Source organism: Pantherophis guttatus, chromosome 3 (genome assembly GCF_059756535.1).
Source record: "Pantherophis guttatus breed Tessera chromosome 3, ASM5975653v1, whole genome shotgun sequence".
Lineage (NCBI taxonomy): Eukaryota > Metazoa > Chordata > Lepidosauria > Squamata > Colubridae > Pantherophis > Pantherophis guttatus.
In genome coordinates this window covers 111,464,199-111,483,831 of record NC_142065.1, presented here as the reverse complement: position 1 = coordinate 111,483,831, position 19,633 = coordinate 111,464,199, and the positions used below count along the sequence as shown (strand labels likewise).

Sequence of the window (19,633 nt, the reverse complement as noted above, 5' to 3'; positions counted from 1 at the left end):
CCTATGTAGGTGTGAATCCAAAATTTTCTTCACTTCATAGTGGTCTCTCCCTGTGCCACCATAGACTTTAGGGCTGCCCGGTCAACTGGTCTCAGGTGGGAGCCTGCCGCCAGCTTTAACAAGCTGTTATGAAAGTCTGGACGCACTTTCCCTAGCAAGCATGGGAGGCTAAGCTGAATGGTTACAGGGTTTATCACTTTCAGAATTGGAAATGGCCCCAGGAACTTAGGTCCTAGCTTCCTACTTGGCAACTTCAGCCTCAAGTACTTCGTTGATAGGTACACTTTGTCATCAACTCGGAAAGGAGGTTTGGGGGGAAGCGGCACTTGTCAGCTTGTGCTTTACAAGTTTTCACCGCTTCCACCAGAGCTCGCTTGGTATTCTCCCACCTCTTCTTCAAGGATTCCATCCAGTTGCTCAGGGACATGAATATTGGTGGCTCTGTGGGTAGCTCCGGCATGGGGACAAACATCACACTGCTGGTAATCTGGAATGGGGTCAGGCCGGTGCTGCTATGCACATTATTGTAAACCACCTCCGAAAACGGCAGGTCAGCCCAGTTAGATTGCTGGTAATCCTCATAGCACCTCAAGTACTGGTTTACCGTGTTGTTTGTCTGTTCCGCCGCCCCATTCGTGCTCAGATGAAAAGCCGAGCTGAGACCCTGAGTGGACCCTATGGCTCTCAGGAATTCCCTCCAGAACTTCACGGTGAATTGGAATCCTGTCAGAGATAACCCTGTGGGGGAACTGATACAGCCGATAGATCTATTTTATGAACATCCGAACCAACTTCTTGGCCAAGGGCAACCCTTTGTAGGTGGTGAAATGGGCTTGCTTCAAGAATAAGTCAATTATGATCCAAATGACCGTGTTCCCGGGAGTTCGACTATAAAATCCATGGCAATTTATTCTCATGGCCGGGTTGGCTCTGCCACTTGTTGAAGGAGGCCAGGGGGTTTCCCTGGCCTTTTCTTCATGGCTGCACAGGTAGCGCAACTTTTTGTATAGTCCTCGACATCCCTTTTCATTTTCGGCCACCAAAACTGCCATCTAGTTGGTGCAGAGTTTTTAGATAGCCGAAATGTCCTGCCTATTTGTGCTGAAAAATTTGGAGTCTCAGCGGTGGGGACATACAGCTTAGTTCCCTTCCAAGCCAGTACATCTTTCAGGGTTAGGACATCCTGGTTGTCGTTGAACCAAGGGTCTGTGGAGAGGGCTGCCTTCAGTGCTGCTATCATCTGGTCTCCTCTGGTGGGTGGCTGTCACCAGGCTTGGCCACGGGTGGTGACCTGGGCTGCTGGCTGGGAGGTGGGGATGATGGTGTGGATGACTTCCTCTCGGAGACCGTTGAATTGGGATTTTCTTGACAGGGCATCTGTGAGTAGGTTCTCTCTCCCCCCCCCCGGATGTACTTTAAGTTGAAGTTGAATGGCTTAAAATATTGGGCCCACCTGACTTCCTTGGATGAGAGTTTTTGGGGCATCTTTAGTGCCTCTAGGTTTCTGTGATCAATCCAGACCACAAATGGCACTTTGCTCCCTTCTAGGAAATGTCACCAGGTCAGGAGAGCCCAGCAGATGGCGTAGACTTCTTTCTCCCACACTGCCCATCGCCTCTCAGTGTGAGTTTTTTGGAGTTGTAAGCACAGGGTTGTAGCTGTCCCTGGGGATTCACTTACAACAGCACAGTCGCTAAGGCCACATCACTGGAATCCACTTGGATCATGAATGGGTGCTCTGGCTCTGGGTGCCTGAGGATCGGTTCCTCGGCGAATAGTTTCTTTAGGGCCTCAAAGGCTTGCTGGCAATCTAGGGTCCAGGCAAGGGCTGACTGGGCTTCAGCTTGGGACCCCCCTCCTGTTTTTAACAGTTCCATGAGGGGGAGTCCCACCTTGGCGAAAGCAGGGATGAACTGTCTGTAGAAGTTGACAAACCTGAGGAAGCTCTGGAGCTGCTTGCAGGTGCGTGGGAGTTGCCAGTCTAAGACACTGTTTACTTTTCCTGGGTCCATCTTGATCCCTTCATTTGACACTCGGTAGCCCAGGTAGTCTAGGGAGGTCTTGTGGAACTCGCATTTTGACAGCTTCTCATAGAGCTTAGCTGCAAGGAGTTTCTTAAGGACTTGGCGCACTAGTTTGACATGTTCCTCTATGATCTCACTGAAAATGAGAATGCCGCCCAAGAAGACGAGGACCCCTTTGTAGAGGTGATCATGCAGCACCTAGTTGATTAGCTGCATGAAGACTGTGTGGGCTCCTTGTAATCCAACTGGCATTTCTTTAAACTGGAAGCTGCCCAGCGGGTAGTTTAAAGCTGTCTTCCACTGATCTCCTTCTTTAATGCGGACTCTCTAGTATGCCTCCCATAAGTCAAGTTTGGTGAACACCTTCCCCTTCGCTAGGTGGGCTAGCATGTCCTTCATTAAGGGCAGGGGATAGGTTTTTCCACACACATGACATTAAATCCGTCAAAGTCCACACAGAACCTCAACAAGCCATCTTTTTTCTCATTAAACAGCACTGGGGCCGCAACCCGAGACTTGGCTGAATGGATGAAACTTGCCGCTAAGTTGGTGTCAATATAGCTCCGTAGCTTGTCTATCTCCCTAGGGGTCATGGAGTATATCTTGGACTTAGGGAGTTTAGCCCATGGCACCAACTCTATTGCACAGTGGGTCAGTCGGTGAGGGGGAAGGGTGTTACAGTCTTGCTCACTGAACATGTTGACCAGGTTCCTTTCCTCTGTTGGCACTGGGGGGCAGCCAGTTGGTGCAGTCATGACGGCCGTGGCTTTCTCACAGAGGCTTGGGCCGTGGTGCAGCTTTGCAGGGTTGGTTTCCCCATTAGGAGGAGGTGGTAGCGGTCCAACCCCTATCCTTAGTTTTCTGTAGCTGCTCTCCCACATAATTGTGGGTGTTCACTTGTCTAATCAGGCTAGGCCTAGGATAACTGATTCAGTCATTTTTGGCACCAACACGAAGCGGATAATCTCCCAGTGGTGCCCCATCTCCAGCCTCACTGGTTTGGTGACTAAAATGGCTGGGGTTCCTACTATTTTTTTTTGAATTTTTTTAAAAACAAAATATATAACAAATCCATCATCCATTATAATTGCAAACAGTGTGTCAGTTGGTTACAAATCTTTTGTGCTTCATCTCCATATTCAGAATTTACTAATTATCTAATTTCTCCTATTGTCAAATAATTCAACATCCTCATTTATCATTTATTTAACTATGGCTTTGTCACTTCAAAAAAAATTATTTTCAAATATATTTATAACATTCATTTCATGTTTCATATTTCATTTCCATGTTTTATTATCTAGCCATTGATAAAATAAATTCCATATCTTGTAATATTGTTTATCTTCTTGTTCTCTAATTTCAAATGTCAATTTACTCATTTCAGCACATTCCATGATTTTCTTAATAATTTCATCTTGCGTTGGTATTTTCTCATTTTTCCAGTTTTTAGCAAACACAATTCTAGCAGCTGTTAAAACATTCACAATCAAATATCTCAATTCTCTATTGTATATTTCTGGCACAATCCCTAATAAAAAAATCTCTGGCTTAAAGTCTATGTGTTTTTTTGTCATTTTTTCCAACCATGTGTGGATTTTAGTCCAGTATCTTTTAGCTTCTACACATGTCCACCACATATGGTAATATGACTTCAAGGTTGACTCAGCTTTCCATCTTTCCGAGATAGGTAAAATGAGGACCCGGATTGTGGAGGCAATAAGCTGACTTTGTAGAAACACCGCTTATGGAGGGCCAAAAGCCCTAATAAGCAGGTATATACAAAAGAATGAAGGCTATTGCTATAAGTGCATTGTAAGCCGCCCTGAGTCTCCGGAGGAGGGCGGCATATAAATTGAACTAATTGAACTAATAAATATGAGCCCAGTATCTGATGACATTTCCAACACTTCTCAGATTTATTCTTGAACATTCTCGCTATTCTTGTCGGGGGTAGATGCCACCTGTAAAACATCTTATACAAATTCTCCTTATATGCTGTTGACATTGTCATTTTATAATTTTGCATCCACAATTTTTGCCATTTCTCTAAATCAATTCCATAACCAAAATTTTTCCCCTATGCAATCATTGTTTCTTTAACTTGTTCTTCTTCCAATTTAATAAATAACCATACAAATTTTTAATTACATAGTCATCAGAACCTATTAAAACTTTATCTAAGTTAGACAAATTACTGTAAAAACTGTCTTAGAATCTTTATTATATCTAGAATGTATTTGCATATACGAAAACCAATCCATCTTTATATCCTGTTCTTCTAATTCTTGCTTCGATTTAAGTTCACCCTTTTCATTCAATAATTCACTATATCTAACAATTTGTTCCTTTCTAAATGTTATTGAATATGAGAATGCTTCAATAGTAGATAACCAGACTGGAATTTTAAAATAATGTTGTCTTTTAATCTTCTCCCAATTTAATAGCAAAGACTCTCGTATAACATTCCTTTCCATCTCACTGCCCAGGTGTTAGCTTCTATGTCAATTTCTTCTATATTAGAAGTCAATTCCATTGTCATCCATATCATATCTATTCTAGACCATGATAAATGTCTGTTAGAATAAAAAGTATATTGTCTATTTTTTGCATTTCTTTCTCTCCATGCATCTTTTAAATTTGCTTCCTCAATCATCTTAAAAAAGGATTTTGGCAGAGTTTTTCTACTTTGCTTTGTTGCTTTCTGTGTGTTATAGTCCATATTTCCATCTACTATGCCATTGAAATCTCCCATCATACAAATATTTTCATAGTCCAGTTCAATTAATTTCATATGTAATTTTTTATAAAAATCTTCTTGTCATTTGGAGCGTATATTGCTATTAAGAGTATTTTCCTATTATTATCTATCATTTCCACCATCAATATTCTTCCCTCTTCGTCTGCATAATTTTTTTCCATAGATATTGTGTCTCTGATATATAAAATCACTCCTCTTTTCTTACATTGCGGCAAGGAAGCAAATAATTTCCCTAATTTTGGCTGAACCAACAATTGTTCATGTTGTTTTTTAATATGCACTTCTTGTAGACAAATTATATCCAACTTTAATTTCTCTAATTTATGAAATACCTTTCTTCTTTTACTTGCTATATAAGACCATTTATGTTCATTGTGATCAATCTTTTCTCTTCCATATTCATACTTTATATGAAGGATTTGTTGCTCTAGTAGATCTCAGTTCACGTTGTTCTTTATATCCTACAATGCCCCCTACTGCGCCTTCTTCCTTTTCACTCGTAGTTCATTCCTCTTGTAGTTCGATCAATGATTCTTCCCTTCTTAACTCTACTTCCTTCTCTCTAAAATATTCAGCATAAAATGCTTTAGCTTTATCAATTGAATCTATTTTAAATCTTTGCAATTGCCATGTAAACACCAGGCCTTCTGGTATCAGCTATCTATAATTCACACCTTTCTGGAGCAATATTTTCGTCAAAAATTGATATTCTCTTCTCATCTCCCTCACTCTTCTCGGTATTTGCTTCAGAACCACAATTTCCTTGTCCTTGTATTTCAGTGTTTTCTCTTTTGTAATCTGCAATATTTGCGTTTTAATTGATTTCTTGGTGAATCTTATATGAACTTCTCTTGGTTGTTTATTTCTCATTGCATATCTTGTATATACTCAAAATATCTTATCTATGCCATCTATCGTCTTTTCTTTAATAATTTCTAATGCTTCTGCTAAAATTTCTATCATTTTTTCTGCCAAGTTTTTTCCCTTTTCTTCTTCTATATTTTGAAATCTTAAATAGAATTCTGATTTGTCCATCTCCCATCCTATCCCACTCTTATCTCGTTCAACCTCATCTAATCTGCTATCCATATCTCTATTTTTTTTGTCTCTTTGTTCTTCCTTTTCTTCAATTTTTTTGAAGCCTGTCCTCATATTTCTTCATCATTTGTTGTATGTTCTCTATTTTTTCATGTTTTCCCTGTTCTTTGTTCAATCTTTTCTGTTCTCTGTTTGATGCTCACTATTTTTGATTGTATGTCTTGTATTCCTTGCAAAATCATCTGCACTATCGCATCCTTTTCCTTCTCACATTCCCTCTCCTTTTCCTGTTGCAACATCATCTGTATTGATCATTATCCTCCCAATGGTGAAGAAGAGGGAGTCGATGCAGAAGAACTAATAGCTGCTGCCTTTTTACTCATGTCTATAAAATGGTTAAAAATATTTAAACAGTCAAAAAATCTTCAGGTTCTTCTATACCTTAATCCGTTTTTCTAGAGGACAGATACTATCCCAAATAACAATAAGCAAAGGGAAGGTCCAAAGAAAGCAAAATCTTCAGGCTCTTGTGTACCCTAATCCACTTGAATAAAAAGATAAAAACCAAATTAGGAATCTCCAATTTAAAAAAAAAAAAAGAAAAGATAAAAAAAAGAAAAACAACAAATAATTTCTTTAGGCTCTTGTTTGCCTTATTCCAATTAAACAAAGGGATATTGAACACATTAATAAACTCCCATCAAAAAGGGGGAGAAAGGAAAAAAAAGAGATAAAAAAGGATAAATATATATCAAAAATTTAAAAATATTAAAGGTCTTCTAAGAGTAAACACAATCCAATTAAAAATAATTAAAAGAGGGAACAGTGGAATAATTAAAAAAAAAAACCAAAGAAAGGAAAATAAAGAAGACTTTCTATCGAAAAGAAGAATCCACAACTGTGTATTATCCAAAAGTTCTTTTATAAGTCTCACCAAGTTTTACAGCTCTCTTTCCAGAATCACTGCAATCTTCTTCTTTCAAGTCTCATTCGCCTATCAGTAGTAGTTTCCCAGAAGAGCACCTGAGTAAACAATCCAGTAGACAGTCTTTGATGCTCTTCTAACTATCTTATCTATGAGCAGGCTCAGAGTCCTTGAAATGTAACACAGTTGCTATTTTCTTTTGCCAATAAAGAAAAAAGATACAATGTTTCAATCCACTAGATGGCAGTGTTTCTTTCTTCCACTTTCCCTCTATGTCCAATAAATGATGAAACAAAATAAAAAAGTAAAAATATAGAGAAAAGAAAAATAACAAGATTAAACCAAAATAATATAAAACTAAAAAGGCACTAAAAATTTAATAATTAGGCAGATAAAAAGGAAATCTCCAATCCAATCCAGTCCAGTCAAATTTTAAAAATAAAATCCTCCATAAGCATCCACAAATAAAAATAAATTGCAAATGTAGGAAAAACTAATTTAGATTCAGGCTCAATTCCGCCGCTTAACTTCTTCTATCTTCAATTTTAATTATCTTTTCACCCCAGGGTTCTCTGCACCCACCACTGGCTAGAGTAGAAGGCCCAGCCAGAGGGAATCTGGTTAGCAGGTGGAAGCCTGGGGTGGCTGGCATGGCTGCCCAACCAACCCCGGTTGTCCGGAGATTCCTCTTTGCAAAGGCAGTCTGGATTGGCTTACCAGCCCAGCCACAGGGTTGACAGCTGTCAATCTGGTAGATCGGGCCCATTGCGGGAAGTCTTGGCGCAGTCTGCTCTGTGCTGAATGGAATGAAGGGAAAGTTCCCCTGGTGGGTGTTATGGTCCCCTGGCTTAGGAAGGTGAATGACGGCTGGGCCAGTATCATGACCCCCTGGCCAGCCTGAGGTTGCTGGCCCAGGCTGCCCATGCTGAGCTGGCCGAACTTCTCCGGTAGGGCCTCCAAGGTTTGGCTTCTTGGCAGTGGCTGGACTCCTCAATCCCAGGATTCACTGGGGTCAACGAGTATCGTAGCCCTCCACTCGAATATGGTGGTGCGCTGCTCATGCTGCGGCGACCTGACGCTCCTGGAGCACTTGCTGCCCAGCAAATTGCCCCTCTGCCTGGTACAGCTCCTGGGAGGCTGGCCACGGTGTTGGCTCCTGGTATGTTGGGATCGTGAATGCACTGCCTGTGCCGTGGCTGCACTAGTGAACCTCGCAGGTTGGCTTCCAAAGGACAGGCTCCTTGGGCCAGGATCCCAGCTGGCACTCGAGCTCAGCTGCTACTTGCTCGGCTGCCAAGGGGAATCTGAGGGTTTCAGAACTGTCCCTAGTGAGCCCGCTGGCTCCAACAGCTCTGCTGGCAGCAGCCAGGTCATTCTCTGTTTGTTCTTCTCCATCTTCCCTGAGTCTTCCTGCTGCCCAGTAGACCAGGTAAGCAGCTGGAGCTCAGGACTCCGGACAGCAGCCCCATGCAAGCGGGGAGCTGCGGCTTCTTTTTAAAAAGAGATGCGGGTTAATGTCAGGGTTCCAAATAACAGCCCATAGGAAATCATGACTCCAAGGCAAAAATCCTCAAAGTACAGATTTATTAGGCAAGTCATATTGGCACAGCTGGTGAAAACCCAATCCTGAAGTCCCCCGGTTTTCCCCATCCAGTTCAAATCCAAATTTCTCCCCCACATTACACAGAACCATCACACGTCCCTATCAGATCTCTCTCCTCATCCTGGATGCCTCCCATCCACACCCCACCAGTTGCTGGTGAGAGTGTCCTTGGTTCCCAGGAGAATGTTATTTTGACTACATATCCCTCTGCTATCTCTACACCCCCTCTCTTTCCCTTAGCTCCAGTGAGCCTCACTATGGCAACTCTGAAGACTCTTCAAAGATGGCTCCAGGGTTGACACAGTACTCTTCATTATTTTCATAAATGACTTAGATGAGGGAATAGAAGGGGAACTTATCAAATTTGCAGATGACACTAAGCTGGCATGAATAGCCAACACCCTAGACCAGTGATGGCGAACCTTTTTTGGCACTGGGTACCCAAAGAGCACGCACATACCCAAAATGCAACATCCATGTGCCCCTACGCAGGCCCCATGCATGCATGCACCTTTGCGCATGCGAGCACTCCGTGCATGCGTTTGTGTCCCTGCACATGCACCCCATGCATGTGCCCCCCGCATGCATGGCAGAGACCTGAAGGCCAGTGTGGGAATGCGGTGGCCATAGTACATGTATAGACCAGTTTAACTGGTTGGACACGTGTATGGAGCTTGGCACCAAAATAATCTGAGAGGAAAAAGTGGGTTCATATGGATACTCTCTGAAGGGCCCTATTCATTCTCTCTTTGTTCTTAACATAGACTGTATTAGCAAAGCCAGAGATATCTCCTCCTGCTACATTCCTGAGGGTTGAGGTAATCTCTGATAGCGGGGAGAAGAGGAGATGGGCCTCTCGCCTGGTAGTAACTGGTACCAAATAGCCAGAGTTAAGTTTCGTTTTTGCACCTTTAGTATCGCTTTCCTATCTCTTGTATGTAATATGAGATGTGTAGCCATAATAACGCCTTCTGATGACGCTGTATTTGGATAACTAATAAAAGAGATGGTAGCCTTTTGTTTGCTGCTCTCTCATCCCGAGAAAACACTTGTCCTGTGTTTTCCTAAACTGGACCTCCCATGAGAAGCCCGCCAGAATGAATGCAACAGGCCAGCAGGCTGGTGGGAGGTGTGCGTGCATAATGCGGTGGAGCTGAGCTGGGGTGATGGCACATGGGACCAGAGAGGGCTCTGCATGCCACCTCTGGCACGTGTGCCATAGATTTGCCACCACTGCCCTAGATGATAGGCTCAAGATCCAAATAGATCTTGACAGACTTAAACACTGGGCCCTATCTAACAAAATGAAATTCAATGTAGAGAAAAGTAAAGTCTTACATTTAGGCAAGAAAAACCAAAAGTACACATATAGACTGGGTGAAACCAGGCTTAATAGCAGTAACTGTGAGAGGGATCTTGGAGTCTTAGTGGACAACCAGCTAAATATGAGCCAACAGTGTGTGGTGGCAGCCAAAAAAGCCAATGCAATCCTAAATTGCATTAACAGAGGGATACAATCAAGATCAAGTGAGAACTCTATACTGCATCCAGTTTTGGTCACCACACTATAAAAAATATGTTGAAACTCTAGAAAGAGTGCAGATGATTAGGGGTGCATCAAGATGATTAGGGGATTGGAGGCTAAAACATACGATGAACGGTTGCAGAAACTGGGCATGGCTAGTTTAGTGAAGTGGAGGACTAGGGGAGACATGATAACAGTGTTCCAATATTTGAGAGGCTGCCACAGAGAGGAGCTATTTTCTAAAGCACTTGAAGGCCAGACAATGGGTGGAAACTGAACAGGGAGAGGTTAGTGTTAGGGTTAGGAGAAACCATCCATCATCACTTTCAAGAAGAGACTGGACTACCATCTGTCAGAAATGGTGTAGTAGAATCTCCTGCTTGGGCGGTGGGTTGGACAAGATGACCTACAAAGTCCCTTCCAAGTCTGTTAATCTGTTAAAGTTGGATCTGTTATGCAATGTCCTTTTAAGTATCAGAAGAGTGTTATCATATCCCGATCAGTTATCAGTTAAGACCAACCCTCTCTTCCTAAGATTTAGTTTCAAATTATTTTATACACTTCATTAGCCTAGTTTAGAAATATTACAATTGCTCTGAATTCTTCTGAGCCCAGAACTAGACAGTAGTTGAGATGGAGTCTGGTGAAAGCAGAATAGAGTGGAATGTTTGCTTCATATGATTAAAAAATATGCCTGATTTGATACATCCCTAAATTGCATTTGCATTCTTTCAAGAAATTCCTATTTGGAATCAGTACTATTCTAAGAGGTTTTTTTTAAAAACAAATATTAATACCAAGTCAGGTATCCTCTATCCCAATGGTTCTCAACCTGTGGTCTGCGGACCATTGGGGGACCACAATATTATCACAGGGCGTCTGCAAAGGCATGAGGAAATGTTATGATTTAAATTTTGAGTTAGGTCTTGGTGGTCCTATCCCATATTTAAGCATTCAGTGATGGTTTTCCAGAGGAACAACTTTGAAAATGTCTATGCTGAATTTGTTAATTTTATGCCATTTCTTTAACCTGCTGAGATTATTTTGAATTCTATTTCTGCTTTCTAGCTATCGTACCCAATTACATCTGAAAATTTGATAAGGATGCTTTCCAATTTTGCATTCAAATAATTAAAATATCCATTGTCATGCCACCCAGCCAACATTTAGCAAGCTTGATAATCAGCATGTCAAGTAGTACTTCATCAAAATCTTTATTGAAGATGGTACTAAATATACATAATTCTCATACTTACAGACCTCTTGTCCAAATATTCAGTATGAGAGTGTAGTGTAGTGTAGTATAGTGTTGAATCTGTTCTAGCTAAACTGAAACTGGGCACCAACATTTACCTATCTAAAAAGATAAAATAATTTTAAAAGATATGAATATTAACCTCCTGTTCATTAATAGCCTTGAGGTAACATGTAGCGCATTTAAACATATTCTTTTTTTTTCAAAATGAGAGGGTGCATAGTAAGCTTAAAGGGCCAGCAGCTGCATTCAGAAGACAGAAATAAATGCCAAAAATGGGTGAAGCAATTTCAAGCAATCCCAAAGTGTTCTTTCAAATGTGGTGAACTTTGTCAACTTCTGCACTTATTTTTGCTTGTTGTGTTTTCATTGGTGGGATGAAAAGCACTTGACCAAGTTTCTTTGCTGCTTTATGAATCTTCTGTCTATCTCCCTCTTGACACTGCTTTAGCTGTGTCTTCAGTCTTGCTTCTTTCTTTTTTAGAAAACTGATCACATCTGTGGCAGTGATTCCTTCTCTAATGGCTTTGGTAGGTGCTGCTGTTCCAATAGTATCCATGTCACTGTCCTTTAAACACTTTTTTTTATAAACTAGTCTATATGGACCATGCAACTTATTGCTTCCACAGGTACTGTTATTGCACTTAAGGTCAGAGAATTTCAGCTCCACAATTTCTTGTACTTTTCTTACAGCCATGCATACATCTTCCTCTCCTTTTTCTTGCCTTGTTCTGACCTATAAAAAGGAAATTACAATTAGATTGGTAAATGTAGACTGTACAAGTGCAAGGATGGCATAGACACATCATGACTACTCCAGCCCCCACGAATCCTGATTAATGGAAAAGTGGTGCCATGTTTCCTCTTCTGATTCTGTTTACAATTTGTGGCTGTTGAACCTGGCATTCAGGAACAGAAGTCCCTCTATGAAGGAAATGGGTGGTTTCTAAATGTTATAAGTAAATAAAATTAAAAATAAACTAAAGATGCACATTCCTCCCCCCACCCCCCAAAATCATCAAGAATCTATATTGGCATCAGGTAGCAAATGTGAGACTAAGCCAAAAATACTCAGATGATGCAGAAATACGAAGAGGGGTCAGACAGGGCTGTATTCTGTCTCCACTGTTATTTAATATCTACGAGTCAATTTTCAACAAAGCACTGGAAAACATTGATGCTGGCCTCAAAGTAGATCAACAATTTAAAATATGCTGATGATACAGTTCTGTTAGCCAGTAAGCATAAAGACCTTCAGCTCCACGTCAACAGAGTCTCAGAAATATCTGAAAAATATGGCTTGAAGCTTAACATCTCAAAAAACAAGATCATGGTCGTCAGCATACAACCCATTAATTTACCACTGATAAATTCGAAAGGAATACCATTAGAAAAAGTTGAAAGGATCACGTACCTTGGTTTTAATTTACATGAAAGCTGGGACCTGATCAGTGAAGTAAAGACAAGGATAGAGATAGCTCAAACAGTATTCTTCAAAATGAAAAAGGTCTTCTGCAGTCACAACATAAGCCTCAGACTGAAAATCAGGCTTGTCAGATGTTACATTTTTTCTATCCTGCTCTATGGAGTTGGTCTCTGAGAGAAAACCACTTGAAGAAACTAGAAGCATTTAAAATGTGGATTTACAGATTATTGTTACATATAAACTGGGTTAACAAAATCACAAATGAGGTGATAAGCCACCTGAGAAAGCAAAGGGAAATAATCAAAGCCATTAAAAAGCAAAAGTTAGAATATTTTGGACATGTGATGCAATACCCAGAAAAATACGCCATCCTTCACTTAATCCTCCAAGGAAAGATTGAAGGCAAATGAGGTCCAGGCAGAAGAAGAACATCATGGCTTTAAAACCTTAGGGACTGGTTTAGACAAAACTCAGCAGCACTTTTTCATACGGCTGACAAAAATAGGATTGCCAACATGATCGCCAACGTCCGATGACGGATATGGCACAAGAAGAAAAAGAAGAAAGATGCACAAAATATACATTATGAAGTTGTAATAATTTCCTATTATCATATTAGAGCAAAGGTAACATATTTTTGTTAGTAATATGCACTGTTTGCCACTTCAGGGTTTAAAGCAAAAAATAAGATATACACAGTTGAATGTTTTTGAAGCCCAAATAAATTACTTTTTTGTTCTGATTAGTTGGCAGGTTTTTTAAACTTTTATTCATAAACATTTTTGAATATAGTGCATTGTCAGGGTATACCTTTTACAAATAAAAAAGACCAAAGAAAGGGTGATAGTAAATATTAACATAAACTAATAACAATAATAATAATAATACTAGCAATAATAATAATATAACCAAAAAGCTTTAACTGTTTCTTCTTCGATTGTTTACATTTTTGTTGATTATTGTGATTATAGTTATATACATGTCTATTTTCAATACTAACATTCATAATCTTATTTCTCTAATTTCTACCTCTTGTCTCTATCCATTCATAAAATTTATTCCAAATTAAAAAATATTCTGTATCTTCTTTATCTTTAATTTTTAAAATTAGTCTGTCCATTTTGGCACAGTCCAAAAATTTTTGAATTACAACCTCCTCTGGTGGGGTGTTCACATTTTTCCAGTATTTAGTATATATGATCCTTGCTGCTGTCAGTATATGTAAAACTAAATATATGGTCCCTTTATCATAACCCTCCGATACTATACCTAAGAGACTTGTTTCTGGTTTCAACTCAATATTCTGTTTAATTATCATTTCCAGCCAGCTATGTATTTTCTCCCAATATTTTCTTGCTTTACTGCACATCCACCACATGTGATAGTAGATACCTGGGGTCTGATTGCATTTCCAGCACTTGACGGACAGATTACTGAACATATTTGCCAGTCTTGCAGGTGGTAAATGCCACCTGTAGAACATTTTATAGAGGTTTTCTTTGTATGCCAAAGCCATAGTCAATTTATAGTTTCTGTTAGTTGGCAGTTTTAAGTCACATTATTTTGAACATTGTATTAGGACAGCTATTGAGTTCTTTTCCTTTTTTCCAGCCTAACCATGATGTCCCTGCGGTTATTGCTTTAAATAGGATGGCGGATGTGATAGTGGGAACAATAGAGGGAACAACCTGGTTGTGTGTGTGTGTGTATGTGTAAGCTTACAGGTGAAAAACTGCTGCTCTGTTTGGTTAGTTACTACTGCTTTAAAAATTCATTGCCATAGGAAAGTTAAGAATTTATGCTGAGCTATATTGTGTACTGTTCTTATTTTGGAGGCAAAGGATGCCTCCCACAAACATTTTAAAATTTTATTTAAATCTTTATTTAAAAGTTATTCAAATTATTTATTAAAGATATTTCTGCACCCAAAATGATACATTTCTGGGTGGTAGACAGAAGAATTCCAAAAAGCAATCTCCCAAATACAATAATTGATAACAATTAGGGAATCTGGAAGAAATATACGATCTACAATCCATTTCATTTAGGTTTAAAAGTGGATCATAGCACCCATCACAATGGTGGATGACCTTTGGTTGCCTCAGGATGGATGCAATGCATTTACTCTAGCTTTCTTTGACCTCTCAACTGCCTTTGATTTCATTGACTATGGTATTCTTCTCGACTAGCTTAGAACGATGGGAGTGGAGGGACCTTTTTGTGGTGGTTCTCCTCTTTTTACCATGCCGGGCTCCAGTTGATTTGTTGGGGTAATAAGTCTAGTCCCTGTTGCAGGGTGCTTTAAAGATCTACTTTCTCTGTACTCTTCTTTAACAGATACATAAAATCATTGGAGAGGCCATCTGCCAGCATAGAGTACAATATCATCAGTAGGTTGATGATACTCAATTGTACAACATCTGCCCCTCATTATCCTGACAAAGGCCCAATGTCTGGAGGTTGTAAAGACCTAGATCAGGGGTGTAAAGCTCAATTTTTTTGAGGGCCACATCAGCATTATGGTTGCCCACAAAAGGCCAGTTGCTTGTAAGACTATGACGACTCACAGCGACTAGGTGGGTGTGGCTGGTAGGTGTAGACAGCTCAATGCTGCTCACTGGGCGCGACTTACTTGGGATGGCTGGGTTAGGACGGAACAAGTCGCACTGGTTAACTCGACATGAGGACAATTTGGTGCCCCACAAGCTCCTTGCCTCCCCAAACTGTTGGTAGCTAAGCGCATGCGTGCATGCACAAACACAAAGCATATCTAAGTTTGGGGACTTTTATCCACAGAGGAAGGAGAGGGCCTTCTCCCCAAGACCAGGCATGATTGGCAGTTTGCAAGCTCAGATGTGAATAAAAATCTCCAAGTTTGGAATGGTGTATATATGCATATGCGTGTGCGTGTGTGTGCACGGCATGCCAAAGGAGACGTTCTTCTTCCAATCCGAGACATTGTTAGCATTTCCCAGTCTGGTGCCCTCTCCCAGCAAAGCAGGAGGTGGAGAATGACGCTGCTGCATGTGGAAGTGTGGCGGAGAAAGTTTGCAAGAAGCAGTTTCCTCCGAGTCCAACTTCTGCCTTGATAGATCTCTGGAGAGCAAGAGGAGGCAGAGGAGCAGTGCTCCCCGATCCTGCAAGCCAGATCTAATCAACATCTTGGGCTGAATCTGACCCACAGGCCTTGAGTTTCACATGTCTGACCTAGATGAAGAAAAGCAAGCTCTGGCTTAATTCTGTCAACAACAGAGTGGCTCTGGGTTTTGGACCCAGAAAGTTTCTATCCTTCTATCCTTTAAGTAAGGTAGAAGTTCACAAGAAGAAATATCTTAGGCAAGCCTTCTTTTTGCAGCACTGCTGGCCACGTCACTGGCATCTGCTTGGATTATGAATTGCCATTCTGGATCTGGGTGTTGGAGGATCAGTTCTTTGGCGAAGAGCTTTTTAAATTTCTCAAAGGCTTTTTGACAGTCCATTGACCAAGCAAGTGGTTGGCTTGGTTGTGGCTTCGCAGGGGTTGGCCCCGTTTTTAACAGTTCTGTTAGGGGCAATGCGACTTCTGCGAATGCTGGAATAAACTGTCTGTAGAAGTTTACGAATCCCAGGAAGCTTTGCAGCTGTTTGCGGGTGTGTGGGGGTTGCCAGTCTAGCACCGCTTTTACTTTTCCTGGGTCCATTTCCACCCTCCGCTGAATATGCGGTAGCCTAGGTAGTCAAGGGAGGTTTGGTGGAATTCTCATTTTGACAGCTTTGCGTAGAGCTTAGTGGCCAGGATTTTTTTCAGCATTTGCCGCACCAGCTTTATGTGTTCTTCGAGGGTCTCGCTGAATATATGAGAATGTCATCTAAGTAAACTACGACCCCTTTGTATAAGTGTTCATGCAGCATTTCATTGATTAATTGCATGAAGACTGCTGGGGCCCCTTGCAGACCGAACGGCATGACTTTGAATTGGAAGCTGCCGAGCGGACAGTTAAAGGCTCTTTTTCATTCATCTCTCTCTTTGATTCTGATACGGTAATAGGCCTCCCTCAAGTCCAGTTTGGTGAACACCTTCCCCTTGGCTAAGTGGCTTAGCACGTCCTTCCTAAGTAGGAGGGGGTAGGTGTTTTCCACGCACATGGCATTAATTCCATGAAAATCCATGCAAAGCCTCATCCCATCTTTTTTTTTCTTTAAACATTACTGGGGCAGCCATCCTGGACTTTGCGGGTTGGATAAAGCCCCAGGCTCAGTTGGCATCGATGTACTTTCTTAGGTCTTCCATTTCCTTGGGAGTCATGGAGTACATCTTTGGCTTGGGCAGCTTGGCTCCCGGCACGAATTTGACTGCACAATCGGTCGGATGGTGAGGGGGGGAGGAAGTTGCAATTCTCTTTGTGAAAGACGCCCAATAGGTCTCGGTATTCCCTTGGCACTTGCGCCAGGTGGTCCATCAGCTGCAGGGGCTGCGGCCTGCGGCTCGCTAGTATTAGCGTGGCTTACAGAGACTTGGCCTCAGTCGGGCTTTATGGGAGGCAGCGGTCCGATGCCTATATTTAACTTTCTATAGCCATCCTCTCAAGTGATGGTTGGTCCCCATTTGTCTAGCCAGGCGATCCCCAATATGATTGACTCAGTCATTTTTGGGGCTATGATGAATCAAATGAGTTCTCAGTGATGACCCATTTCTAGTCTGACCAGTTCTGTGACTAATGTGGCATGGGCTACGCCAATTAGTGTCCCATCGACCTGCTCAAAACGGATAGGTTGTGCTATGGGCCTCATACGTATGCCTAGCTGCTCAACTAAGGGGAGGCTGATTAGGCATCTAGTGCAGCCAGTATCTATGACGGCTTCTACTTCCCCTTGGGGCCCTGTCTCCGGCACTACTATTTGGGTTTTGACAGTAAAGGGGTGAATGGCTTCACTTGCCATTGGGTCATCATCCCCTCTGCTTCCCTCAGCTAGAGTTGGTAGGTTTTCTTTGGCTGGAGTTCCCTTGACTTCTGTGGGAAGGAGTGGAACCTCGACAATTTGGCAATTTTCCCTTTATTGGGGGGGCTTGTGTGGGGTCTTTCTTACCCGGGATGTGGCTAGAGCCCTTGCTTGCGGGATCAGGACTGGAGCCAAACATTCGGAAGCCCAGTGACCATGCCGGCCACATTGGTAGCATTTAATGATGCCGGACGGTGGGGGAGGTGTTGCTGCTGGCAGCTTTGTTGCCATGCAGTGACCCAGAGGCCTTCTTGCCGGCTTCTCTGTAGTGGGCTTTCTATGAGGGTTGATTTCCACATCTAAGGCTATGATATTGTTGTACCAAGCCTGTACGTGTTCCGGTGTTCCTCTGATGCCACAAGCTTTCTGAAGTTCTGGGTCTAGGGCTTCCTTGAAGTGGTGGAGCAGTAGGCGTTCTGGCCAGTCTCTCAGCTTCCCAGACAGCCTCCAAAATTCCCAAATTAGCTCCTTAGGGGTTCAGTCAGCTTGCTTCAGCGCTTTGATCTGGGATTCAGTCTTTACTCGGTGGGCCATATCTTCGAACCGACCTCTGAGTAGTTGGACGAACTCATCGGCATCATCCAGCTTGGGGGCTTCTTCATCATGAAGCTCAGCTATCCACTCTGAAGCCTCCCCCTCATTCATGCAATCTGCTATGGCTGAAATCAGATCCCGATCTGACAGGTATTGGTTTCCATATTGATTGATGTAGGCCCAGACTCGATTGAGAAATTAGGCTAGCTTCCCTGGGGTTCTGTGAAGGGTTGCTTTGAAGCGTGGGGAATAGCTGCCAGCTGGGATTGCTGCTGAGCTAGTTGCTGAGCTTGCACCGGCTGCTGGGCTGGCACCGGCTGCTGGGCTGGCACTGGCTGCTGGGCTGGAACTTGCTGTTGGGCTGCAGCTGGCTGTTGGACCTGCGCAGATGGCTAGACTGGTACCGGCTGGGGCCCCCAGACTCGGTGGCAGGAAGTACACTGGCTGGTAGATGGCCGCAGGTTGAAACATTGGGGCAGGTGTCCATTGATATTGCACCCACCCCTGACCGCGGTAAAATGCCCATCCGGGAGGAATCTGGTCTGCAGAAGGCAGTCTGAATGCCAGCTGCTGGGGTAGAGTACTTGGTCCTAAAAGCCCCAGTTGTGGTCCCTGCAGCACCATGCCAGGCTGGTTCAGAAAATTCTGTTGCTGTGCCAATCTGATCCCCTCAGAGGCTGTCACTCCAGTAGCTCGGGGTCAGTGCAGGAAACTGTGGAGCAACCCACTGGACACTGAATAGAAGGAAGCAGATGACCCACTCAGTGGTGCCACGGCTTCCTGGCTCGGGAAGGTGAACCTAGGTTGAGCCAGGGTCCACTTAGGCTGCTCAGCCCCAATAGCTTGGGCAGGACTGGTCATGCTGAGTTGGTCAAACCGCTCCGGGAGACTGGCCAACGACTGGCTGCTCGATGGTGGCGGGAATCCCCATTCTCCAGTTTGCGGCACTGCATCTTCCATTCAAGGGTTGGGATCTGTCCCTCCCGGCATCCAACCAGTGGTGGTTCCAACAGCGTGGCTCCAGTGGTCGCCTCTTGGGACGGCATGGCTCTGGCAGCTTCGCCTTACAGGGTTGGATCCGGTTGTGCAGCTCTCTTAGGCGCTGGCTCTTTGGGCCAGGCACCCAGCTGCCGTTCCCTCTCTGCAGCTTCTGCTGCTTCCACCATGGCTTGGGATGGGTAGTAAATGATCTCGATGGGAGTCGTCGAGCCAGTCCCCGTAGTTCCCTCTGTGGCTTTCTTTTCCTCCTCCATCTTCCCTGAGTCTTCATGCTGCCTGGTTTTGGGTCAGTGTTAGGGGCTCAGGACGCCAGACAGCACTCTGATATCCAGGGAGCTGGTATGTTGTTTAAAGGAGATTCGGATTAATGCCAGGGTTCCAAGTAACATCCCCAATGAAAGAAAACTCTGAGGCTTGAGTTTCCTCAAAGCTACATTTTATTAGAAATGTCATATTGGCACATCTGGGAAAACCCGAATCTGAAAGTTTTCAGGTTTTCCCTACCCAAAGAAAAGTTCAAGTCCCTACCCAACACCCACAAGTCCATCACATGGTCCAATCAA

The 19,633-nt window shown here is 42.8% G+C and overlaps 1 protein-coding gene across 1 annotated transcript in view; it reads right to left on the bottom strand.

The window, feature by feature from the left end:
- Nucleotides 1–11,074: 11,074 nt before the first annotated feature.
- The window catches only part of TEDC1 (tubulin epsilon and delta complex 1), an 84,442-nt gene continuing 75,883 nt past the window's right edge, over nt 11,075–19,633 (bottom strand). Inside the window, exon 8 of the mRNA XM_034409893.3 lies at nt 11,075–11,867. Within this exon, the coding sequence (XP_034265784.1) occupies nt 11,445–11,867 (423 nt within the window). The 3' untranslated portion in view covers nt 11,075–11,444. The remainder of the gene's footprint in view (nt 11,868–19,633) is intronic.